This window comes from Sinohyriopsis cumingii, chromosome 14 (assembly GCF_028554795.1).
Source record: "Sinohyriopsis cumingii isolate HCF-2022 chromosome 14, ASM2855479v2, whole genome shotgun sequence".
NCBI classification, from domain to species: Eukaryota; Metazoa; Mollusca; class Bivalvia; order Unionida; family Unionidae; genus Sinohyriopsis; species Sinohyriopsis cumingii.
Window position 1 is genome coordinate 118,588,591 of NC_142974.1, and position 27,499 is coordinate 118,616,089.

General features: G+C 36.0%; 1 protein-coding gene across 1 annotated transcript in view; it reads right to left on the bottom strand.

The window, feature by feature from the left end:
• The window catches only part of LOC149784696 (single-pass membrane and coiled-coil domain-containing protein 3-like), a 6,341-nt gene extending 328 nt beyond the window's left edge, over positions 1 to 6,013 (bottom strand). The window contains exons 1-2 of the mRNA XM_089933306.1: positions 5,893 to 6,013; positions 1 to 660 (exon numbers count right to left, since the gene is read on the bottom strand). The exon at positions 1 to 660 is cut by the window's left edge and continues 328 nt beyond it. Coding sequence (XP_089789432.1) covers positions 1 to 650 — 650 coding nt within the window. The 5' untranslated portion in view covers positions 651 to 660; positions 5,893 to 6,013. The remainder of the gene's footprint in view (positions 661 to 5,892) is intronic.
• Between the last annotated feature and the right edge of the window lie 21,486 nt (positions 6,014 to 27,499).

Genomic DNA, 27,499 nt, shown 5'->3' on the forward strand with positions numbered 1-27,499 from the left:
ATGACTTCACTAATGTTGTCGTAGAGCTTGTCAGTTGCTGGCTTGAATGTGTCAATAGCTTGCTTATATTCGCTCAGTGCTGTGTCCAACTGGTTCCTCTCAACTGTTCCAATGATGGCTCCAATGGTCAAACCGATACCAAGATATATGATGGTGACGATGCCTATTCCAAAGGAACATGCACTAAACGTTCCGAATGAAGCGGCAAAGGACGTCATGGCCATCCCCGTTCCGATGGTTCCTATTTGGTAAAGAACACTAGCTGAAAATCCAAAGTTCATGGAACCTGTTATCACCTTTTTAACTACGTCGAGTTTGTCTAAGAAACTAAGGTCAATCGAATGTAATTTCTCGAAAATTTCAGAACTCATACGACATTTTGCTTCCAACCCATGCTGTTCCAGATATTCTTCAATTTCATGAAGTCTTTCTTTGATGACATCACAATTGCTTGTTATTGTTTTGTCTTTAGCAATGGATACTTTCGAGAAATTCTTTCCAGGAAGATGTCGTTCCACAGCCTCAATGCGGAGGTTAGCTGCATCACAATATTGTTGCAAAAGGATGAGTAGCTCATTTGAAAGTCGAACAACTTTCTCCCTCTTTTTCTCATTTTCCGGGTATAAAATGTTTGACCAGTTAATTCCCATCGTAGGTGATCTGATAAAAAGAGATGCCTATTAATACACATGTAGGAAACGTGTCTCAGGTTACTTTATTATTTCCCAATCATCGACCATTTAAAATATACTTTGCACTAAGATAAATGCATTATAGGGACCTTCTTCCTAGGAACTGAATAATAGTTATCCTTGGAATTACGTATTAAATAAAAATATAAGGGGTAAGTAGTAGTCTGAAATCTATAGCCTGACAAAAATCGTCGGATTACTATTATGTCTGTATTAAAATTCATACTCTTTTGGTATAAGTATATCACTTAAAATTCATACTCATATAGTATTAATACGTCAGTATTAAAATTCATTTTCATATAGTATTATCACGTCAGTATTAAAATTCATACTCATAGTATTAGTACGTCAGTATTAAAATTCATACTCATAGTATTAGTACGTCAGTATTAAAATTCATACTCATAGTATTAGTACGTCAGTATTAATATTCATTTTCATTTAGTATTAGTACGTCAGTATTAAAATTCATACTCATAGTATTAGTACGTCAGTATTAAAATTCATACTCATAGTATTAGTACGTCAGTATTAAAATTCATTTTCATATAGTATTAGTACGTCAGTATTAAAATTCATACTCATAGTATTAGTACGTCAGTATTAAAGTTCATACTCATAGTATTAGTACGTCAGTATTAATATTCATTTTCATTTAGTATTAGTACGTCCGTTTTAACGTCACACTCTTAGTATTAATATTTTGATTAGCTTTTAAAATACGAAACGGTACGAGTCGCATAACACTGTTAGTCAATAAAGAAGAGCTATTCAAAATAACAATTTCACTGTCAAAATCGAATTCATAAATCGAGCTTATTTACACATTAAGAATTACATGTGCACCATTATATGTAAAATGAACAGTGAAGAAAAATAATAGACTACATTTGTCTGTTTTTTTTTAAAATACAAATTATAGAAGCCATATATTCCAAACCTAATGATGTCTAGGAGTCACATCCGGCTTCTTCAGATTTCTAGGTGATATAACATCACCTTAAATCACGCATGTGCAACACACAACATAACCGGAATAAGCGATTTTTAAATCCACACCGGATGATGTAAATGGGCGGATACGCATTTTTAGGGCCACAACGTATAATAGAAATATTAAATTGTTAAAGGTACGTCGTACGCTGTAAGTATGCTGACAAAACTACAAAAACACTGAGAATTTATATATTATAGTGATGATTTAAAATGTACCTAACATTTGCCTACGTGCAAGTTATTGCATTTCAATATTTAAATTACAACTGCTACTACTACTACTGCTGCTATTGGAGCTGTAGATTAATACGTCCGTTATATCCAGCTTTTATCCGGAATATATACCTATATGTTGACCGCTCCGGTGGCCTAAGTCATTAGAGCGTCTTTGGATGAACCCCGGCCGAGCCATACCAAAGACTTATATGCTACTAGTAGTTTCATGGTTTGGCTTTGAGCATTAAGATGTTAGTGTTAGGACTGGTCGGCCTGGTGCCAGGATAATGTGACTGGGTGGGACATAATGCTGCATGTCTGTGGCATGATGCCCCAATGCTAGAAATCACCATAAACTGCCACACTGCACACATCGTAGCCATATGTTAGGAAAATCATTAAAGCTACATTAAAAAATCCTGATCTCTCTCTCTCTCACACATATACGGACTGCTGCAATGTTCCCAAACGTATACTTTGGTAGAATGTACATGTATCTATAAATGAAACAAAAAAAGGTGGACAAGACGCCAACACAAAATAACCAAAAAGAATTTACCTTTATATATTTTTGTATTCAATTCTAGGGCCACACATAGGTATCAAATGAGACACTGACAAGATTGTTTAAGAATATGTTGAATATGAGTTTGTTATCTATCTGGTTACATCAATTCTATCTATGTGAAAGAACATTTAAAATGTTTATTTCAATATAATTGACGATATTGTTGCAAAATATTATTTCTTCATCAACATGACAAGATATATGCACAGAAAGCAAACTATTGTGGTCACGAGAAATAATAATAGGTGAATAAACAAGATTTCAAATGAATTAACGTATTCTTCATCAACTTTCCAATTGAATTTTCCGGAAATTATAACAGATTGTGAAACATCTGATATCGTTGTAAAACACTTGATATAAACCTCCACAAAATAATGAACAACCTTTTGTACTTGCAGAAAATTAAACGTTATTTAAAATTAAACAATTATTAGTTGTATATACATCGCTCTCTAGAATCTACTTACAGACTTTTATCACAGGCTCCGAGAGAAAGTCGTCAGCGTCAGTTTACTGACATTAGGATCAAAGGGTGACTTTCGGAAGTAAAACAAGCTTCAGTTATTCACTCCTTGCTTTGACTTCAGTAATACGAAAGGACACACGTATGATCGACTGCATCTGACATGTACAAGTGATATTACAAAGGGAGATAATTACGTACTAAAACATTTTCATGCATATTATAGTGTGAACAATACCGTGCACATAGCAACAGATCTCGTATGTTATGTGCTCCATAAACTACAACCACATACAAAGTTGTCACAGTCAAAGAACAATGTCAGCCAACAGATTGTGAAAATAAAAGCCATACGGGCGAGGTCTCGATCGTTAGTAAACATCCATTAGTATTGCCCAAGCTTTGCGAGCAGTTGTAGGGGACAATATGGACTCCATGTTAAATGGGATGACATTATGGGATCCTATGGACGTTAATAGGTATTATGGAATGTGGGCTAATTTCACATTATAGGGCACATTTGGGATATATGGGAGTTTTAACATTTTGCTGGGAAAATATGTGAATGTGAGGGAAGGAAACGGGTATTATTTGATAGGCTATACTTTCATGCTGATTGCGAACGGTCAGGAGAGAACATTTTTTTGTTGTTGCAGTAATGGCTACATAAATGTAGAAAGTTTGATTAGGAATAACTATTCTTGTAATCAACGTCATGAACAGCACAATCATCACCATACTCGCCGCCATAACTACCATAGCCAGTAAAGGTCCAAGTCGACAGCGCCGTCACGGCCTACGTCAGCAATCCCAACGAAGTCCAAGTCGACAGCGCTGTCACGGTCTACGTCAGCAGTCACAACGAAGTCCAAGTCGACAGCGCTGTCACGGCCTACGTCAGCAATCCCAACGAAGTCCAAGTCGACAGCGCTGTCACGGCCTACGTCAGCAATCCCAACGAAGTCCAAGTCGACAGCGCTGTCACGGTCTACGTCAGCAATCACAACAAGGTCCAAGTCGACAGCGCCGTCACGGCCTACGTCAGCAATCACAACAAGGTCCAAGTCGACAGCGCTATCACGGTCTACGTCAGCAATCACAACGAGGTCCAAGTCGACAGCGCTGTCACGGCCTACGTCAGCAATCACAAAAAGGTCCAAGTCGACAGCGCTGTCACGGCCTACGTCAGCAATCACAACAAGGTCCAAGTCGACAGCGCTGTCACGGTCTACGTCAGCAGTCACAACGAAGTCCAAGTCGACAGCGCCGTCACGGCCTACGTCAGCAATCCCAACGAAGTCCAAGTCGACAGCGCTGTCACGGCCTACGTCAGCAATCACAACAAGGTCCAAGTCGACAGCGCCGTCACGGCCTACGTCAGCAATCCCAACGAAGTCCAAGTCGACAGCGCTGTCACGGCCTACGTCAGCAATCACAACAAGGTCCAAGTCGACAGCGCTGCAATGGTTTACGTTAGCAAACAACAGATCAATAACAACAATTAGAAGGAACACATTTACTGTTTCGTACTATCTTGATGTAACCACCCTTAACACCACAATGTCATTTGGACTCGGTAATATATCAGACCCAATATGCCGCAAGTGCCATGTCTATTGATAATTTATATGATGGTAATATTTTTAACGATAATGAAATACAACGCAGTTGCAGCATCTCTTATGTTTGCATTGGTTGATTTTGTAGACTTTGTTTTTTCATATATCAACATTATGCAGCGGGTGTGTTTGCGTCAGCAGCTCAAAAGAACAACCACAATGTACAAGAAAGACATGATGATTTAAATTCATATTATTTGTATCTGAGAGAACGGTGGAGCGAGAACTCAAAATCCGAGGCCTCACCTTGCAGACCGCCCCCATAACACCAGCCGACAGACCAAAATGGTGCTCCCTTGCTGTCGCCTCAAGCACCAGACGGCGCAGAGAGGATTGATTGATTTGATAGATAGATAGATAGATAGATAGATAGATAGATAGATAGATAGATAGACAGACAAACAGAGATAGACAGACAGATAGATAGATAGATAGATAGATAGATAGATAGATAGATGCAAATATTCGGATTAATAAATTAAAAAATAAATAAACGGAAAGACGTGTACACAAATGTCGAAGTGATGTTGCCATAATTTGATCCATATACATTCTATCATTTTCTTTTAACTGCCTTCATGAACGAGGTACAAAAATCGCAATATAATTTATTTGATCCTTGAAATGTCATTGTAGTAATAGTTTGCAAACACAATCAACCAGGTACAGTGTAATATATTCACTACCTAGCTTGTTTAAAAATGTTTCAAAAATTCTCTGCATTAAAATTATAGAAATTGAACAAATACATTAAAAAAATGAAAGTTTTGTTCTTTTATAGGAAGTCGCGACATTTTATAATTTGAAAATTTGCACCTTAATGTACAATTCCAAAGAGTACCTATTTACGCTGTAAGCATGTATTTTTAATTTACGTCTAAGGCATCAAAAACAAAAGTTAAATAAAACTATATAGATATTACTGTGTTAAATACAATAAAATCTTTTGGAGTGAATTTCCTTTTACACGAATATGTTTACCAGCAACTTTAAAACTGATTATCGTGATTTACTGAAATTAAATATTAAGGTTATTATAATTACAAACTAATAGTTTACCTACTGCAGAATAAGTTATGTAGCTTACCAATTCATGTAATATCTCTAGCGGGTATATGGTATAAATAAAGTTCCGTGGGCTTCTGGGATTTAGTTTGATTTAATTAGACGTGTTGCTGACGAAACAAATGATCACCAGAAGACCTACAACATACACACACGAAATACGTAAATAATGAAAAGTAAACGAATCCATCACAGACGGACAACTAAAAAATTTATAAGGTGCAGAATTATTATAAAACTATCACAATGTAATTTGTAAAAACTTACCAGTGCCTTGTAGTATTATGATGTAGGATGGTTATTTTCCTCGATACCATCTACAAAATATTGAGTAACATATTGTTACTCAGAAATGTTGAGGGAATTTGTTAATGAAATTAATGGGTGCATGTTAGGCTCGTGCAATGCAAGCATCTTACGTAGTACTCACCATATGTACCACATAACATGTATATGGACATTGGACTTCACTGTACTGAATATGTAACACTAAAATAATAAACGACCTCAAACAGTAGCAATAACAAACACTGGTTGACATTTGCATTTATAGGAACAATTCAAATAATTTTAAATAGACATATCTATTTAATTTAAATATGTCTCTTTACTAAATACCGAGTAGTTGTCAGAGATGCTCAGGTCGTAATGTCAGGTGATTCGGTAGGCTGAGTGATCCATTAAACCACGTAATGTCACTGGTGTAATGTTATGCTATACGAGTTCACGTCATAAGTATGTACTTTATCTGTGAATACCAGGTAATCTACGTATAGTGCACACATAAGACCTTGAAGTACATATTGAGAGATCACTATCAGCAACGATATCTGTTTATCTAATTGAGGATTGTTTTGGTCCAAAATTTAAGTATAGCATTATAGCATAAAATCAGTGTAATTGATTCCATGCTATTATATATATATATATATATATATATATATATATATATATATATATATATATATATATATATATATATATATATATATATATATAACAAGAAAACATCTATCTATCTCTACCTCTATCTATATCTATCTATCAGCTGATTGATCGATTGATTGATGAGTCGATGGAAACACACATATATAACTGGATCGTCATAATGAAATCAAGTTCTATTTTGATGAATTCATAAGATTTACATTGTTAATATTATCCTTTCTCTTGTTGAAACTAACGTTGTAAAAAGTACTTTGAATGAAACGTTCATTATCTCTCTCTCTATTTATGTCTCTCTCTAACTCTATCTCTAACGCTCTATCTCTCTCTATCTACCTATATATATATATATATATATATATATATATATATATATATATATATATATATATATATATATATATATATATATACATATATATATACATATATATATATATATATATATATATATATATATATATATATATATATATATATATATATATATATATATATATATATATATATATATATCTACCTCTCTATCTAATTATCTCTCTCTATCTATTTAATGCCTGAGAATCACAACAACGTGATTGTTATGCAGCCTTTCTAACTTGTTTATTATATATTTGTTCTATGCTTCAGAGTCTGCAAAACAATGTCATGGTCTTATATTTTCTTCCCTGGTAATTCTAAGAAGAAAACCTTCCTAGCAGAATGTGGCAAGTTGAAAGCTCTGATGGGGGACTGCTTTACAGCAGTAAACCACCTAATTGATTGCATTGAAGGGAATTTTCCGGGACAGAATCTTGATAAAATAGATGTTCTAAAGTTGGCAAGCCTTGGTGACAATTGCAGCATTATAACAGAGCGAGTAAATCAGATAAAGAATTTACTAGAATGGAAAGCATTTGACTTGGAAGAACGAATGGACACAAAGCCGTTCAAGCAACTTAAGGATATGAATACAAAATTTGAGAAAAAATTTGAAATTTTAAAAAACAAAAAGCAATTAATCGGAGGTATTGGATTTACTGTCGCAGTCTTGTTTTTGGTGACACTGGTCAGTAAGGGATATGTGTCAAAGAACTTTATTTCAAGCTTTGGAATGATTAAAACCACCATTTTCTGATCGATAACGCTAGCCGTCCTTAGCGTAGGAATCGACATGGTTCTATCCGTCATCTACGGGGCATTTGAAAGGAATGAGCTGGAACAGGCTCTAGAAGAATATGCAAGGGCTGTAGAAGATTTCGAAGCTGCCGCTCGTATGTTGTGTATGAACATATGCAAACTGACTGAAATGATAGAGGTAAATAACAAAAAGTAGAGACATTCAACGAGTTGTGCTCAATCTGATTGAATCACCCGTAACAAAAACTGAAGATAAAATCATGTTTTTTTCCGGTATAAAACTCTCCGATGTTGAAAGCCATTTTTATGTAATGAATAGCTAACTGAAATTAATGTCATTTATCCATAAACCAATAACCTTTGCTACATATAAATAAGAATAATTGATAAGAAATTGGTGATTTGGATTTTTTTAACGTAGCTTTTAACAATTTCTTCAGTCATATCGCTACGATGTCTGCAATGTGGCAGTTTATAGTGATGTCTAGCACCGGGGCATCATGCCGCAGACATGTAGCATGATGTCCCACCCAGTCACATTATCCTGACACCGGGCCGACCAGTCCTAACACTAATCTCTTAATGCTGAGCGCCAAGCGAGGCAGCTGTTAGTACCGTTTTTGTAAGTCTTTGGTATGACTCGGCCGGGGATCGAACCCACGAACTCCCGCATCCGAGGCGGACGCTCTAACCACTAGGCCACCGGAGCGGTATGATAAGAAATTGGAGAATGACAACTGAGAAATGTATGCTAAATAAGATTTTAAGCTTCGTAAGGCATGTCCTACGAATGTACGTTTGTATCGTTCATCATTCAAATTAATAGATCAGGAATTCATGTTCATGTTCTTATATATAAGGCAATGGGTGGCGTTTACTCGCGGACATAGGTTCGAATCTCCTCAGGGTACGAATTAAAAATTCTCTAACCTTTATGATAGTATTATTAGTATTAAATAGTAATTATGCCTATTATTATCAAGCACCTTTCTATAGAAACCAGGGATAGCACTTTTTGTTCTGTCTGGCGTATATTTATAATTCTCTCTCTCTCTCTCTTATATATATATATATATATATATATATATATATATATATATATATATATATATATATATATATATATATATATATATATATATATATATATATATTCGCTAATTAAATTCCCCTTTTCCTCCAGGCAGCTTCCTTGATGTAAAATAAATTCCCCTTTAAGTCTAGAACACCATTCTCATGTTAAGTTTCCGTTTGTGCACAGAATGACAATTATATATTAAATAGAATTGGACCATACAAGAACTCTACGCTGTTTAACGAGTAATGGACCTGACTGACTCATATGCCATATTTTGTATACGACTTGATAACATTTTCAACAGTTCATGAAAAATATTTTTGATCATCCAGTTACTTTCAAGATAATATTTTCTTATGACAGTCTGTATATGATGACATATATCAATCGATCACAAGAAACTTTGAGTCAGAGAGTACTTCCTATTGCTCTCGGGTAGTTGGGTGTGGAGGTTTTACTTACTATCGAAACAGTCATCTGCCAAGCAAGAACATTATAAAGGTGTTTTTAAACTGAAGTACTACTAAATAATAATAATAATAATAATAATAATAATAATATGTTCTGGATAGAATTGTGAAATTAGATCTTTTGAGATATTTCGTGATGTTTCTTTTCTATTTGATCTTGCAACCAATGTGAGTGCGATGCCATCATCCCACTCAATTTTTTCTCGAGCACCTGCAGATAATGAATGGTACGCGAAATAATATATCATCCCCGCCTACAAAATCCCGTCACATGACGTTATGTTAATATCGGACAAAGTTTCAGAATGTGGCAAAGAAATATGTTTCAATTGCTTGATAGGTTTATGGAAAAAAAAATGATTCGTGCTATTCATAAAGATGTAAAATTACGACGTTGCATACATTATACTGGGGGGCCCTGAGTGGCCGAGTGGTCTAAAGCGCTCTCCGTTACGGATAACTGCCATCTCACCTCTGTCTGCGCCATTTCGAGTCTCCGATTTAGCCAATGTGGGTATGTGAGAAAGCTTGCCAGTAGCTTCTCGTGGATCGGTGGTTCTTTCCGGGGGTTTCCCCTGGTTCTTCTTCCACCATTAATACTGGCCTGTCGTGTGCTGAAAAATGGCGTTAAACCCCCACAACAATAACAATAGCATTATACTGGAGTAAACAATATTTATATTTGTATTTATATTTCAAGTTCATATGATAATAGCCTGCGTGTTTAATTTAAGGAAATAGCGAAAATACATTTTAAGCGGCTTGAGAAGACATTAATCATTGCAGAAGTTGTTACTTTACTTAGATCTATACTAATTGTATCTGATGTTTGTTTCAATTGCCTTAGAGATAAGTCAAAACGTGCCAGACTAAGTCAACTTTGAATGCATACCAAAACAGTTACTATTTAGAAATATACAGTTAAAACGTCTGCTCTCTTCATGGGCTATAATTTTAATCACTGACGTAGGATGGTGTAAGCAGGAAAATGCATGCTCAATACATCAGAACATGAATATCTGGCACAATTTTTTTTTTTTTTTTGGTATTTCTTTATGATGAGTTATTCACACCTAATCGCTCCTTTATTTAATCCGTTACGGTGGACTAGGCGTTAGAGCGTCCGCCTCGGATGCGGGAGGTCGCAGGCTCGAATCCCAGCCGAGTCATATAAAAACTAATACAAATAGTACTAACAGCTGCCTCTCTTTGGCGCTCAGCATTAATATGTTAGTGTCAGGACTGGCCGCCCTGTTTTCAGGATAATGCGACAGGATAGGGCATTATGCTGCATGTCTGCGGCATGAGGCCCCAGTGCTGGACATCATTATAAAGTGACACACTGCAGACATCGTAGCGATATGACTGAAAATTTGTTAAAGTTACGTTAAGTATCCAAATCTGTCATACACAGAGACACTCACACACACATACACAGACACACCAACGCTCATCCATTACAAAGACTAAAGGTAAAGAGTCACTCACCTGCCTTGATATTTTAACAATTGTACACTATTTTAGAGACAAACTAAAATTAAAATTTTCCAACTCTAAAATGATTTATTATCGGAACCAGTTCACCGAACAGAAGAGAGAAAGCGAGCGCAATAGGATCCGAGGTTAGACAGTTCTCAACCATATTATATATTTGACTCTCATTGTCTTGTCAGATGGAACGATGACAAACATCAGAAAGTTGTGTATGAACGTTTAAGGTTCGGATACATATTTCACTCATGCGAAGTCTCTACCTGTAGCTGCAGTACTTTTGGCTGGTGTAGCAGCCTTGACCTTGTTTAATTCCAAAAGTTAAGTACCTTCATCGAGTTCATTCGTGGGAGTACATGTACGTGCTGAGTTTGCGGATGGTGATAATTGTGTGATATGCACTTACTTTTGCCTGGTTTTGACGATAATAATAAGAAAGCTTTTTGTTAATGTTTCTCAATGAAAATTTCCAGGTCAATTAAATTATATATTTGGTAAATAAAAGTGCCTTCTAAAGGTGTTCTCCAAGGTTGATTGCTGTTGTAAAGTGAATGCGATGCAAATTTGTAATAGTTTTCTATCACCAGGTCGCATTCAGTACACAACTTACTTTTACAAAACATCCTATGAGAAGGAATTTTAGTACGGTTAAGGTAGCTAATCTTGTGGAACACTTTATAAGTTTTAGCTATCACTAAAAACTATTTAAATTTAGCAGGAAAATAAAGGGTAATACTCGATTGACTCCATTGTGCTTCTAAACAAATTGATATTTGGTGTGTTTATATTTTGTGTGTTGTCTGAATGAGACAAATCAGAATAGAAGTATGGGTGCAAGTGTAAAGAAATATCTGCAGATGAAAATCATCGAATCATTAAAGGAAGCAGGCAAAGGCGTAAAGAAAATTAGCGAATGCATACAAATGTATTATTTGCATGCACCTCTTATTGCTAGTCTTGAGATTGAAATGATGAAATATACATACTGCTTTACCTAAACGTATATTGTTAAGATTGATCATCTTGATTATAAATGGTTGTTTGAGAGAGAGAGAGAGAGAGAGAGAGAGAGAGAGAGAGATTGGGGAATGGGGGAGACTGGGTATCTATGCAGAAAAGATTATTGCTGCCCTGAAATTAATCATAACAAAATTTATTAATATTGGAATAATTGATCCGATTGATTAATGTGCCTAAGTCGAGAGAAATCGTATGACTGTTTGCCTGGTGCTCGTCCATGTATGGAGAAAATGCGTGCGTGTGCGTGTATCAAGCATGTTTACTCTGCAATAACCAAAACAACGCTGTTTAATTGGACTGATTTCAAACTCCATCTTTCCTCATGATGGGCAGGTTAGGCTTATAGCTGGCAGCTAATTACATGGAAACCATTGGTTGACCCGTATAACATCGGAAATACGTATATGTCCAGTTTTCCATCTTCACGATTAACTCTGCATACACATATTTCCTTTCAAGTGAAAGAATGAAAGGAAAATAACGTTTCAATTTATAGCATCAAGTATTTCTTATCCATCACCGAGTATTTTTGTAATATCCCGTTAGCATAAACAAGGGGTAACATTACCCAGTCTTCCTCTTGTAGCAAAACTGCTCCTATTCATGTGTCTGACTAACCAGTTCTCAAATGATTAATCCGGTTCTGGCAAGTTTAAGATTGCTGCACTAATCAATTTACCTGAAGAGCTTTAAACACCCTTTCTTGACATACACCCCAAGGCACTTTATTGATCGCCATCTCTTATGCATGTTTCTGAATGTATTTGTTGTAAAATTTGGAACGAATTTCCTGTAGAATCCGACCAATCCACGAAAGGATGGAATTTGTTTCCAGGTTTACGGTATAAGAGCATTTCTAATCGCTTTAATTAGGTCAGGGTGAGGTTTTAGCTGCCCATATGACATAAGCTTGCAAAGTTAGAATATGCTATACTACGCTTGATACATGTGTGTATGTGGCCTTGCGGAGTTTGCTGAACAGCTCTTTTACTATTCTAAAATACTCTTCTCAGATATATATGGTTCTGAAAAGTATGTATGTACGTTTGTCATGCATTGCAACAATCTGAGTATAAAACAAGCGCATGAAGCACCCGCGTTGACCGACGTTTAGGTATCGCAAATACTTTTAACGCGGGGCATTTTCTGTGATGGGCACCTGCCCATATCCAATGGTGAGGTTCAAATTAAAAATATATTGGTGGCTTTGCTAATTTTGAAAACATACCCTACATTTCTGGAATTGGCTCTGCATTTCTATGTGAAATCAGCTTGTTCCGTCTTTCTCTCTGATTAATACCCCGCGAGACAAATACTGAAGGGGTGGTTGTGGAGGGTTCGATTATTACCAGGTCTAACATTTTGCACACTTCCTCGTTGGTCGTCTTCGGTTAATTAATAGGTATTGGATGTCCTTTAATTCTGATCGGCTCTGAGGTGCTTAAGCTTAATTGATGTTGTGTCAACCCAGTGTGGTCCGATCTGTCCGTAAATGCGTCTAGATATTTGATATAATCGCCATTATTTGTAGACAGTGACCTTCAGGTAAGTCAGGGGACACGCAGACCTTACCTACTCCCTCTTTTCCCACCCATAAGGGTCGCTCAAGGGGAGTTTTTGTACTGCGTTTTAATTCCGGCTCGTCACTCAGTACCTCTTCTACGACCTCTGTACGTACGACGTTGAAAACCTCCTCTGCCTTGGTTTCATGGCAAGCATCGCATGGCCGTCAAACTACTGATAAAATTAGGATAATACCTCGCTATTAGCTAGTTTCATATAAAAGTGACCTGTGCTATTTCGATACATGAGCCACTTCAATATCTGAGGAACACCACGATGAAAGAATGTTCTTCCCTCCAACATGAAAACTTGCCTGTTCATATGCATTTGCGTCAACACAAATATAAAACTTGTTCCACCTGTACCAATTATCCAGGTACCCGATATGACTGTTTTGCAGTCATGCTAGAAGACGGGTCATGTTCTTGCTCACGAATAAATTCATAGCGCGATAGATCACTCTCGGCTTCCTTTCCTTCAACTTACACAACGGAGTCTTGGAATTTCCAATGGTCAAGCTTACAAGTGAAACATACAGATGTGAAGAACAGAATGAATATGTGAAATGTTTAGATTTTTGTGGTGTTTGGTGATAAAGAGATTAGAGGTAAAGTATTTGAAATGTTTTTAGTAATAGAGGACATTTCTGCTTCCTAAAAGCACATCAGCGAGAAAAGGTTATTTTTTCCTCGTCAGGACACGCGGTGATTTGAACTGCATTTTCGGTTAGAAACGACGTGTTTGAAAATTTCATACGATCTCGTGGGTTTGTAAATATTAAATAGTGACACCTGATGGCAATATGTCTGACAGCATGGATTAATTTCGTAACATCTACCCTCCCTAATTTCTTAACACCGGACATTTTCCAGATATTTGTAGGCATTCCTATATCGTAATTTGAGGTAGGAATGATTATTTTGTATTGGACATTGGGATTATAATTGTATTGGATGACGTGAACCACCACTATTCGGTTTGAAAAGGCATACGCGTGACTCATACAATTGTGAAACAGAAAAACCATGTCAGTTCGAAATTATGTGAGTTTAGCAATGCCTGTTCATTTAGCGATTATTGGAAGAAAATATTTTTGTGCTTGCGCTTTTAAGAACTTTTCACTTGGTAACGGTTGTTAACTGGAGGTCTCTGGTAATATGGAAAAACAATTGGCCTGCAACCAGACTCACTGAGGTGTTTGATGTTTTTCGCTCTTAGAATTATTGAGCGTGCGTTCCATTCTTCAGGACCTTATTGCTGTGTTTTTCATTGAACCTTCCTCATTCCCTTTACCAAATCAGCCACTGAAAATAGTATATTCTCATGTTCTACTGGAGGTGAGTGCATGATGTAATCTATCAAATAAACGTGAATATAAATGTGCACCTTCACAATAAAACACACGATGTGAAAGGAGGGGCGAGAAGAAATCACCGTTCAGTTTCATTAAACAGGAACTGTACGATCATTTTTAAACAGATATGAAAATAAATGTTATAAGTAAATTAAACAGTTAATAATCTCTTACAATTCTTATTAGATAAAGTTTTAAAACCCAAACACAATGCCCAGAGTTCCATAAAGACTTGTCAGCGCAATAACACTAAAATATCAGCAAAACCTCTGGTTTCTGTTTTAGCATGGTTGTCGCATGTAGACGTACTTGTTCTCCAGTAATAATCTAGTGTAGACAAGTGATATAGATACAACTTTCCTGATAGAATAAAACTCAAATATATCTCGTAAAATATATGAATAAGTTATTGACTGCAGATGACTTTAATTTATTTTTTTCTGTAGTAATAATGCACTAAATCCTTACATTGCACATGTCACTTATTTAGGTCGATTAAAAATATTAGTCAAAATCCAGCTATAAACAAATGAACCTATTCAAACTTTGGGAACAGCAATAAACGAAAAAATTAAGCTGAATGGAAGTAGTTTTCTTTTTAGACTCCAATTAACTCAGTTATTAGTTGTATGAACCAGGAGTCTATGGAGAATTGCAGGACTCTGGAGATGAGATGAAATGAACATTAATTGACACTTGAGGGAACATAGGAAAATAACTTAATAATAATAATAATAATAATAATAATAATAAGGTAAGGGTGCAAATTTCTGTCGATCTATAAAGAGTACATTAATTTTAGCAAGAGAACAATTAATGAGATTTATGGGGACAGGTGAGTGTTAAATCGCTATACCGCAAGGATTTGTGATGTCTTTGTAGTGAGAGGAAGTAATTCGTAATTAAGCTTACGTTTATTTAACCGTCAGACAGACTGGAAGGAAAAGGATAACTTTGAACTTTGTATCGAAAATGTCTGAGATGAAGTTGTCTAGAATCAGCTTTTGGAATTCTAGAAGTTCGGCTGACCTAAATTTTGACACCTGGTTATTAAAGGCGGTATATATATTTAATCCTGATTGGTTACGCGAAATTAGGGGCGTGTTTACCACACGAAAATTCTTTGTTTTAACATGCCCCATCCCTTTAGATAACACTAGTGGAATAAAAATAATGCCCATACAAAAATTTTAGTAGTTAGCTAAATTTTTGATCAAAATTCTTTTGTTAAAATAAGACAGACATGCATACCTTAAGGGACAAAATACACACATAAAACACCTTTTATTTTTGTTTGAAAATTAGGGCGGGGGGCATCTGTCTGGTGCCCCCCCAGAAAGTATAAGTCTTGGAAGTATTGTAATCTGTGAATGCTTGTGGAAAAGTCTTTGAATGTATCATTCATTATTCCTTGTTATGTATGACCCTGTTGCATTTCCACTCTCAGTCAGAATACATGAAGAGACATTTCCCTGCAAAAATGTCCATTCAAGTCGAGAAAAAGAAGGAAAGGCAGGTATGTCTCATTGCACTGGGGTGGGTTTCAGTGCATTCGTTGCTGAGCATGCAAAATGAAATCAGTGAAAATAAAAGCAGGGCATATTCAGCTGTGCAAAAAAAAAAAAAAAAACAATTAACACGAAGTGGGCAAAAAAGGTATAATCGTTCGATCACTTTAACATGATGTGATGTGATGTGATTTTTGATTTTTAACGTAGCTTTAACAATTTTTCAGTCATATTGCTACGATGTCTGCAATGTAGCAGTTTATAGTGATGTCTACCACTGGGGCATCATGCCGCAGACATGTAACATGATGTCCCACCCAGTCACATTATCCTGACACCAGGCCGACCAGTCCTAACACTAATCTCTTAATGCTGAACGCCAAGCGAGGCAGCTGTTAGTACCATTTTTTAAGTCTCTGGTATGACTTGGCCGGGGATCGAACCCACGAACATGAGTTCTATACAAAACAAAATCTTCGACATGTCATATAATCGGAATACCATGGATGTGTGCAATTTGAGAAATGTGAATCTCGTTTTTCAAACTGTCTCATCACGTTACATAATACAACGTTGGGTTTCCCTAAACCTAAATCTAAATTGAACAATCTGAATAGATTTTAGGAGTAAAACCGTAATATTACAGTTAGGACATAAATGACACACTTGTAATTTTAGCTACAAATTGGTTTTGGAAAAAATACAGCATTGAAGATTTGCAAACAAATATTTAACATGTTATAATCTTTAGATCATAAAATCATTATGCAATTGTGTTGTAGTTAACAGTTAAATCTGCTTGCAATCTGTGATCGTAAATAGCAAAACAATGAAATGTTTAAAATTTACTGGTATGCTTTAAGACGTCCATGCTCAGAATGGATATTTTTGTTTTGTATTTGTAACAGGTTACTTACCACTATAGGTTGAACGTGTCCCGGGCTTCACTTGAAAATCATGCCAGGAGCACATTCATGGCAAGATGGTCTTCTGTGGCACTCTTGAGGTGATCATTAGAATTTTAACATAAACTGTCTGTGCAATGACAGCAGTGGCAATATAATATACTCATGCCCTTTGGTTGATCATATCAAAGATGTTAGTTGTTGACTTGCCTATGGTTAATTCTTTGTAACAATGAATTCTTATTACCTGACATTAAAGTTAAGATCATGCGTCTCAAACTCACACCACCCTGATGGCTGTTTGAGGGCATTTTTGATGGCCCAAGGGCAACACCACCTTTGTTATCTCGTGACAACTTGTGATGCCAATATTTCGCAGGCCATATTTTCCGGCTTGGCGGGCAAAATGTTTGAGACCCTTGGTATAGATTGATATATATATATATATATATATATATATATATATATATATATATATATATATATATGCAGTACCAACAAAAGAAAATAATTGCATGATTTGAACTAGTTTGAAGACAACTAGTTAAAACTTATGATGTGTATTTTTGATTATATGTTCAGTCGGAATGAAAAATCACCAGAATCACCTTACCTTTTATTTTACATTGAATCCCTTCTATATTGAACAGAAAATTTATTTATAGAATAGCTGCTGTTGTTGGAATTGAAAGGTCACAAGATGAGGTATTATCTCTAATCGTGCATGCATCAAATTTGGTTGAAAATTTTCTTCTGATCTAACTGTACACATGTAACTCATGAAACAGATATTAAATGTGTATGGATGGCAATATAGTAGAAGACATGCTGGTCAATTTTAATTTCTTGTTGCTCTCAATCAGTTGAAATTTAAAATAAATTGAATTAAATTAAAAATTAATTTAGAAACTCATTTTCCTCGATGTTGTTATATGCCGTAAGATTCATATTATTGTTTCGTCTATCCTAGTAACTTTCTTCATTTAAATTTAAGTATTTATCGACTTAAGAGTCATTGGCATAGAAAAGTAGGAAAATCAAAATAACATGCATTATTTCAAGTGAGGGCATCTGTTACTCAACGGTTGAAAACATTTTGTCTTCTTGTGTTTCAAGCAGCTCCATTTCCACCCAGTGATTCCCTAGTTATTTGTATTCTTTTGTTTTCGTTTTGAATGTTTTCAGTTCTGAATATTGAATAATAATGCTATATTATCTTAAATGTTGTGTCCGGATATTGTGGTTTTTTATTTTGGTGTTTTATTGTTCAACAACGCATTAAAGTTATTTAATTTCACGGCAGTCAGAATATAGTCCCTTGCCCAGAAACTGATTGCCAACCAGGCTGATTCATAACAGGATTTGAACCTGCACTCATTCCGTTGAGTCAAGGGATGCACATATTAGCTAAGCTAGACTGATTCAGTGACAGGATTTGAACCTGCACTCATTCCGTTGAGTCAAGGGGTGCATATATTAGCTAAGCTAGGCTGATTCAGTGACAAGATTTGAACCTGCACTCATTCCGTTGAGTCAAGGGGTGCATACCTTAGCTAACCTATACTGATTCAATGACAGGATTTGAACCTGCACTCATTCCGTTGAGTCAAGGGGTGCATACCTTAGCTAACCTATACTGATTCAGTGACAGAATTTGAACCTGCACTCATTCTGTTGAGTCAAGGGATGCATATCTTAGCTAACCTAGACTGATGCAGTGACAAGATTTGAACCTGCACTCATTCCATTGAGTCAAAGAATGCATATCTTAGCTAACCTAGACTGATTCAGTGATACGATCTAAACATGCATTCGTTCAATTGATTCAAAGCACATGGAATAATAACTAACATAGGCTGACTCTGTGATGCGATTTTAACGTGCACTTGTGCAGTTGAGTCATGGAACACTATGGTAATTAATCTAGGCTGATTCAATAATGCAACTGTAACCTGCACTCTTATCGTTGAGTCAAGGGACACACTATGATAATTAACCTAGGCTGATTTAATGATACAATTTTAACCTGCACTTTTGTAGCTGACTCAACGGGCACACTATGATAATGATAGCTGTCCTGGGATGATTGAGTGATGAGATTGTAACCTGTAATCATTGAGTTTGATCCAGCAAAATAACCTTTCAATCACCATGATTAATGTTTCCAGATAAGTATTTTGTTCCAAAAGAATTATTTGTTCAAGCAGGCAGTTTTACACCAGGTCATGTATGTATTATACACATCTTGATAATAAAAATAATTATTTGTTCACGATCTCACATTTTGTTAATCAAATGAATAACTATTTGTTTTCAAGCAGGCAGTTTTACACCAGATCCTGTATGTATTATACACATGACTGTGTCTAAGAATTATCCAGTTATTTCTAAGTTCATTGCAATTACTGCCTAAATGACTTTTAACACTGGTGGGGGAAAACACAACAGGGCATTCTCTCAGCACCAGGTTGTTTACTTGATGCTTTAAACTGCCAATATTTTGCATGCATAACACTGGTCAACAGTGAAATCATTACTGACTTGAAAAGGCCCTAATCTGTAGTATTTTGGTGTGCGGAACACGAATATAACCGTGAAAAATTTGTATTGGCTCTCGTTTTGAAGATATTCATATACCTCATTTTCTATGTTTCACTGTGTAAATTTCTCCAGTAGGACTGCAGCAACATCCGGAATAATGATGTAACATTGCATAATACCATCATGCTCACATCATCCACAGTTGATTGCATCATTTTCTGATGCAATGCAATACTAATGCCATGCGGCTGCTGAAGTAAGTTGACGTCAGCAGTGTACTATACATGTGTAGGCCTATTATACTAATGCCAGGCGGCTGCTGAAGCTGACGTAAGCAGTGTACTATATAAAGCCCAATCAGATAGGTTCAGCATTTAAAATATTTTAGACGTTGTGCGAGACAGTTCAAGCTACTGTTACATAAAACTTATTATTTTATCCATTTACGTACAATAAAGAACAGTAATGCCTCGAAAGTGTGTTAATACCGCGGACAATTTTTGCTATATTTGTGGGGAAGTGACATTTGCCAACCAGAAGAAAAGTATCAATTCTCAAGTGAAGAAGGCATATCATCTTTACTTCGGATGCAAGGTTGGTGACCAAGACAAGCCTTGGGCTCCGCATATATGCTGTGCTACATGTACAACACAGCTTTCACAGTGGTTGAATTGCAAAAGGCCATCAATGCCGTTTGCAGTCCCAATGGTGTGGAGAGAGCCAAGCAACCACCTAAATGACTGTTACTTCTGCTTGGTTCCTCCTCTTTCCGGCGGAATAACGAAGCGAAAGAAGTCGAGAATAGTCTACCCAAACATTCCGTCTGCATTGAGACCAGTTCCACATGGTGAGGGACTTCCTATTCCAGAACCTCCAGCAGAATATTCTCTTGATTCATCTGACGAAGACAAAGGTGAGTCGACCTGTTCTTCTCCTGGTCCATCAGCATGCAGTGATCCAGATTTTCACTGTGGTGCATCATCAACCCCACACAGAATAACACAGGAAGAACTAAATGACCTGATTCGTGATTTGGACTTATCAAAGAACAAGGCAGAATTGCTAGGATCAAGACTCCAACAATGGAATCTTCTAGAAGAAGATGTCACAATTACTGCATATCGAAAGCGCCACCAGCAATTGGAGCCTTTCTTCAGAAAGGAAAGTAATCTGATATTCTGTTCCGATATTGAGGGCCTCATGAATGCTTTAAAAATCACTCATGACCCACAAGAATGGAGACTATTTGTGGACTCTTCGAAACTGAGTCTCAAGGCTGTGCTTTTGTACAATGGAAACATTCTTCCATCTATTCCAGTAGCGTATGCTGTCCACATGAAAGAGACATACGATAACTTAAGGCAGCTACTGAATTCCATTGAGTATAACAAGTACAGCTGGCACCTCTGTGGTGATTTGAAGGTAGTTGCCCTTTTAATGGGACTGCAGCAAGGGTATACAAAATACATGTGTTTCTTATGCGAGTGGGATAGCCGAGCAAGGGAAATGCACTACATGAGGAAGGAATGGACTCACAGGCAGAATGTAGCCATTGGAGAGAAGAATATCCAACACCCAGCTCTGGTTGAGGCTCAGAAAATCTTGCTACCACCCCTTCACATCAAACTAGGTTTGATGAAGAACTTCGTGAAAGCCATTGACCGGACTTTGCCAGCATTCCGATACCTGCATGAAAAATTCCCTCGACTCAGCCAAGCAAAGATTAAAGAGGGAGTTTTTGTGGGTCCACAGATTCGAGAGCTTTTCAAAGATGACCGGTTCAACAACTTGCTGGAAGGTGACGCGAAACAAGCATGGAATGCTTTTCGCCTAGTTTCTACAAACTTCCTCGGAAATGTTAGGGCAGAAAACTATAAGGAACTAGTAGAAGACATGTTGATGAAGTATAAGAAACTTGGCTGCAATATGTCTCTAAAGATTCACTTCCTTCATTCCCATTTGGATTTCTTTCCTAGCAACTGTGGTATTGTTAGTGATGAACACGGCGAACGTTTTCATCAAGATATCGCAACAATGGAACAAAGATACCAGGTAAAATGGTCAACTACAATGCTGGCTGACTACTGCTGGACACTCTTCAGAGATGCTCCCGAACAGCTGTACAAGAGACAGGCGAAGAAATCTAAGATGTAGTCAATGACTTGATTTTTTATAGGTAGGCTATTACAGTTGACCTTTTACTATTGGAATGCATTTCGTTATGTAAACATTAATTTCTTGCAGATTACAAAAAAACTAGAGCCAATTTTGCAATTTGACTGTCATATTCGTGTTCAGCACATAAAAATTGATAAGAATTGACTAATTTTATTTCAGTAACATGACTTTTGTAAAAATTTGTTGTCCAGTGTAATGCCTGTACGATCAAGCTAGTGTTTTAGTTTTTTTTATTATTATAGAAATGGCATCCAATGAACAAAGACACTCTTAAAAGTTGAGAATAGTCCACATAGAAGTATGAAAATGAATATCCAGATTCTTGGTCTAAAAGAGAAGCAAATGCAACAGTTATGTTTCTTGGACATCACGTTGTGTAGAAATGAATATATCTCATGAAGGGAGAGGTGCTTCTTTATGCCATTTGAAACTGAAAAGAAAAGAAAACAAACACAGAGACTGCTTCAAGTTGAGAGCCTTATCAATAAGCCTTTGAGCTCGATGAGATTCGGAAGTGCAGTTTCTGACACTATACTGTAGGTAATTAAGGTCTAAATGTGCTTTATACATGTTTTAGTTGAGCGTATTGTTTACTTTTGCTGCACGAGCCTCAAATTGCAGGTCCGAACTTTTTAAATGTTTGTTTCTATGTTTACAATAGCCGTACATATTATTCCATTACACCTTTGTACCAGAAGTATTTTTATCTATGACCTTAGTAACTTGTGCAAGAAAATTCTTGAAGTGCTTTTATATGCATTAGATCAATGGTTCCAAAATTGGACGGTACTGTCCTCTTGGGGTTCGTGGGATTACAAGGTGGGGGGGGGGCGCTAATGCTGAATAATGCTTGTTGGGTGGTCAGATGGGGGGTACTGAGGATAACCAAGAGGACGGTGGCCTGACAAAGTTTGGAAACCACTGCATTAGACTGATATGACATCTATGTCAATTTCATTGCACAAGTAAATGTACTCCTCTCATTATTATAGTGGAGATAATATACAATTATTTATTCAGTTTAAAAACAGAACATGAGCTGCTATGTTCAAGTTCTGAGAATGTCAAAACGTTTCATGATACAATTGTTATAAAATAGGTAACTCAGCAGTATTTCACAGTATATGACTTAAATACACGCAGCAGCATTTCACAGTATATGACTTGAATACATCAGCAGCATTTCACAGTATATGACCTGAATACATATATGCAGCAGCATTTCACAGTATACGACTTGAATACATGCAGCAGCATATCACAGTATATGACTTGAATACATATATGCAGCAGCATTTCACAATATTCGACTTGAATAAATACAGCAGCATTTCACAGTATATGACTTGAATACATGCAGCAGCATTTCACAGTATACGACTTGAATACATATATGCAGCAGCATTTCACAATATTCGACTTGAATAAATGCAGCAGCATTTCATAGTATATGACTTGAATACATGCAGCAGCATTTCACAGCATATGACTTGAATACATGCAGCAGCATTTCACAGCCTATGACTTGAATACATATATGCAGCAGCATTTCACAATATTCGACTTGAATACATGCAGCAGCATTTCACAGTATATGACTTAAATACATGCAGCAGCATTTCACAATATTCGACTTGAATACATGCAGCAGCATTTCACAGTATATGACTTGAATAAATGCAGCAGCATTTCACAGTGTATAACTTGAATACATGCAGCAGCATTTCACAGTATATGACTTAAACACATGCAGCAGCATTTCACAGTATATGTCTCAAATACACGCAGCAGCATTTCACAGTATATGACTTGAATACATGCAGCAGCATGGTATATGTGTAAATTACACATAATTCTCATGGCAAAACATATGCATGATAAGTAAATAAATATTTTTTAATATGGTACCATATGTGCAATTGCAATATTTTATTTTGTTACACACACACACACACATATATCTATCTATATATCTATATATATATATATATATATATATATATATATATATATATATATATATATATATATATATATATATATATATATCCTTAATGAATGTAGAAGATAATCTAAAAATGCAAATCTAACAATCTAAATGTGTTTCCTTCATTTGTGTTAAATAATTTAATTTACACTTGTTTTTAAAAGTGAAAAGTAAAAGTACTTGAAATTGTGTGTTGAATTTTCTAATCTGAAGTTAACAGTTTTGTTATATTGGTTGAAAACAAATTACATTAGTCGCTCAATGTTGATAGTAACACAGTAAATTTTTCATGATACGGAATGTAAAGAACATGTTTGAATGAATGTAAAATGCAATGTTAAATATTTTCATGTAACTGTGTGTTTTCAGTTGTAATATATAATACATTGTGTCTATTAAATCCAGTGTTGTTGTTTATACGGAATACTTATGTACATAAATAATGAAGTCTATTTTCATAAAGCTTCATCATGTTAAAATTGAAGTATTTAATTAGCAAAGACACCGGGCTTTGATGTGATTTTGAATTTGTAGTTCAAATATATATCTATCAGTGATATGTCAGCATACTTGTGATCAAATGTCAAAATAATGCAATATTGGAGAAAAGAAAAAGTTGGTGTGTTTGTTTTTCGTATTTTAGAAATCCAGAATTGATAAGAAATCAAGTTCCAAGACATTTCATAAATGTGAAAACTGTCTGAAACATGACCTATAAAATGGGAGGGGGGGGGAAACAAGAACAAATACTTTAAAATTTCTTTATTTAGCTGCAGATTCAGGTACATAATTGTCACCTCACAGGTCAAAAGTGATGTAATAAAAGGGTAGGAAATTTAAGTGTTTTGTCTTTGCTTTCTTTTCAAAAAATCTATGCAAATGTTTTTGGTCTCATAACCAAAGATAAGTCAGAGCTTAACATTTCAGTTCTGACCCGCTGGTCCAGGATGAGTAGAACCGAACACTACCTAGAATTGCCTAAGCCAGTCATTGTTCCCAGTGTTAGACATCGCTATTAACTGCCACACTGTTGATATCGTAGTGATTTGAGTGAAAAATTGTTAAAGCTACGTTAAAAATCCAAATCGCACACGCACATACGTTATCCGTATAGATCCGATGGGTTATTGCTTGTATGAAAGGTTTGCAGTCAGTAGGATTAGTCCTGCACTGCAGTCTACCAAACTTTCAGGCTGTGTTTTGGTGGTCTTGTTATAACAGGCATCAAGTTAAGGAAAACAGACATTTGTTCAACTTTAGTTACTATGTACATTTACAAGACTTTGAGGAAGGCATGCACATAGGGTTAGAAACATCTTAATCAACTTTTGTTTCAAGAGCTGAATGCAGACATGGTTTTCTCCGTTTTAAAGCAGAATTCCGCATTTCTTCTGACTTGAGTCGTATTTTACTTGATCTAGTCCGTTTTTAATATAATCTCCGATCAGGTTGTTTTAAAACGGTCGGTCCAATTACATTGCGCAACGACCCTTGTAAATTATCCGTTCTATATATTACCACACGACTCTTGTAAAGAGTATTCAGATTGGTCAAAGGTTTAAATTCATCCAATGAATTTTCTTGTGATGGAAACAAATGGCAATGGAAAGAAGAAGCATGCTTGCCAAACATGGCGTGCCGAGATATTGAGAGAGACCATAACACGAAAAGTTTAGACAAAGGTTTAAAAAACGTATTGAAATGGAATGACCGGAGCAAAACGTTGACATCAATTTAGTTGGTCAGTTTATAAGAAAACTCAATGTCAGAGGACTATCATTTTGTGACCTCTGCAAGAAACATCTGAGTTAAGGTAATCGCGGTTGTAAGAGTTTGGAGCAGCATCTACAAAAGATGCTGTTTACGGAAAAATTAAAGCTCATATTGAATCTGGAAAAAGTGCAATTATTATAAGAAGAAAGATTTCTTGCATGAGAGAACAGCTGTAGGCCTCTGTTAGAATATGTGCACCGGATGTTGCCAGTACAAGAACAAGCTTGAAAGAAAATAAACGGCTGTCATTGAGAAGGAAAAGAAACGATTGCACATTGAGCCAAAAACGTCAGTGGTGACAAAAAGGAAGGCTAAATAAATATTTGGCACATAAAAAGGTTGTGTCTATTGGAGAAAATGACACGTGAATGTATGGGATTATTTGTATATAGTTGATATACTTGGTTGCTTATTTTACAGATTTGTTATGAAAAGAGAGAAGTATAATATATTTGCTGCAAAAATTGACAAATTATTGGGACTTAATTACGATGTGAACACTGACATGCACATGAAATAACTTCATTATTAATAGTACTGGAGAACCAATTCATATGAATATAAATATTGTGAAATTATCGAAGTCAAGTTGAACATTTTTGGTACGTTTATTCGTTTTTCAGATGATTATTATGGTTTATTTCATGGTCATAAGTTGCACCAGGAGCCCCTCGAGACCCTGTTGGGGGAGGACCCGAAACCCCTTTTAAAATATTTTCAGGTTTTCTTTATTCATCAAAGACCAAAACCATGTATGCGTATGGTCAATGTCACATTGGTCACTTTGAAAGAAGGAAGAGAGAGTGTCTGGACATTATATGTAGTTTTCTACTATCTGGTTACCAAACTTTGTGGATAACCTGTATTTGAGATGAGCAGAGATGCTGCCAGGCCGTTCGAAACACTGCAAATATGTACACATTGAATCACTTAGAGAGCAGTGATGCATGAGAACTCTGTAAAGCAGTGTAAGGGTACCTATATAATGATGTACTCGGTGTAGTATGCAATTTTTATTACAATTTTTAAAGCATATATTGCAAAACAAGTCACGCACATGTTAGGTTTATGGAGCTGGGGAAGTGTTAATGAAGTTTCACAGCTTGTTCATGCTTGCTAAATTAACTATATATATGCCTCTTAAGGCAGCAGACGGAGTTGGGGGGGGGGAGTTGTAATGTAACACAGTTAAACATTCATACACCGATAAGGCACAGTAATAGCTCAGAAACAATGAACAGATTAAGGTTTATACAAATATAGGCGACATCTTTAAAATGTTTTGGTTTGAATGAAGCTATAGCATAGCAGAGTAGTAAGAGAGATGGATATCGATGTATCCGTAAATTTTTAAGCGTGGCTGTTTCCTCCTGTCTGTTGCTTTTTTTTTACTCCCCTTTATTTTCCTTATTTGTTCTGACAAGGAGGGATTCCCCTCCCTTAGATAAAATTAAGCACCATCTCTAGCTAAAAAAGAGCACTGTTGAGTTTGGCTTCAGATGGTCAGATGGTCAGACGGTCAGTGTCACGTAGAATGAAATAAGACTTATGTTTTTCAGACAATCAATGGAGTTTTCAACTGTCTTGGTTACCAAACGTATGTCTTTTATTTAGTGTGAGGAAGAACCCTATTGAATTCGGGCTCGAAAGGTGAAGATCACTAACAGAATAAGGCACATATTTCTGCACAATACCAGAATAGTTTTACACGGCATACGAGTGCCAAATTTTTTTTTTTATGGTATATACTTTGAATATGATGAAAGCTGTTGAGTTTGTTATCCAAAACTCTCAGTCACATGCTGAATGCAGAAAAATAGTTTGCACACAGACCTGGCCCAAGATTTAGTCAATGACTTATATTTATGGTAAGGAAGAAAGGTTTTATTTTTAAAGTCAAGGCAGCTTGCATGAAGAAAAATGGTTTCGATATATAAATATT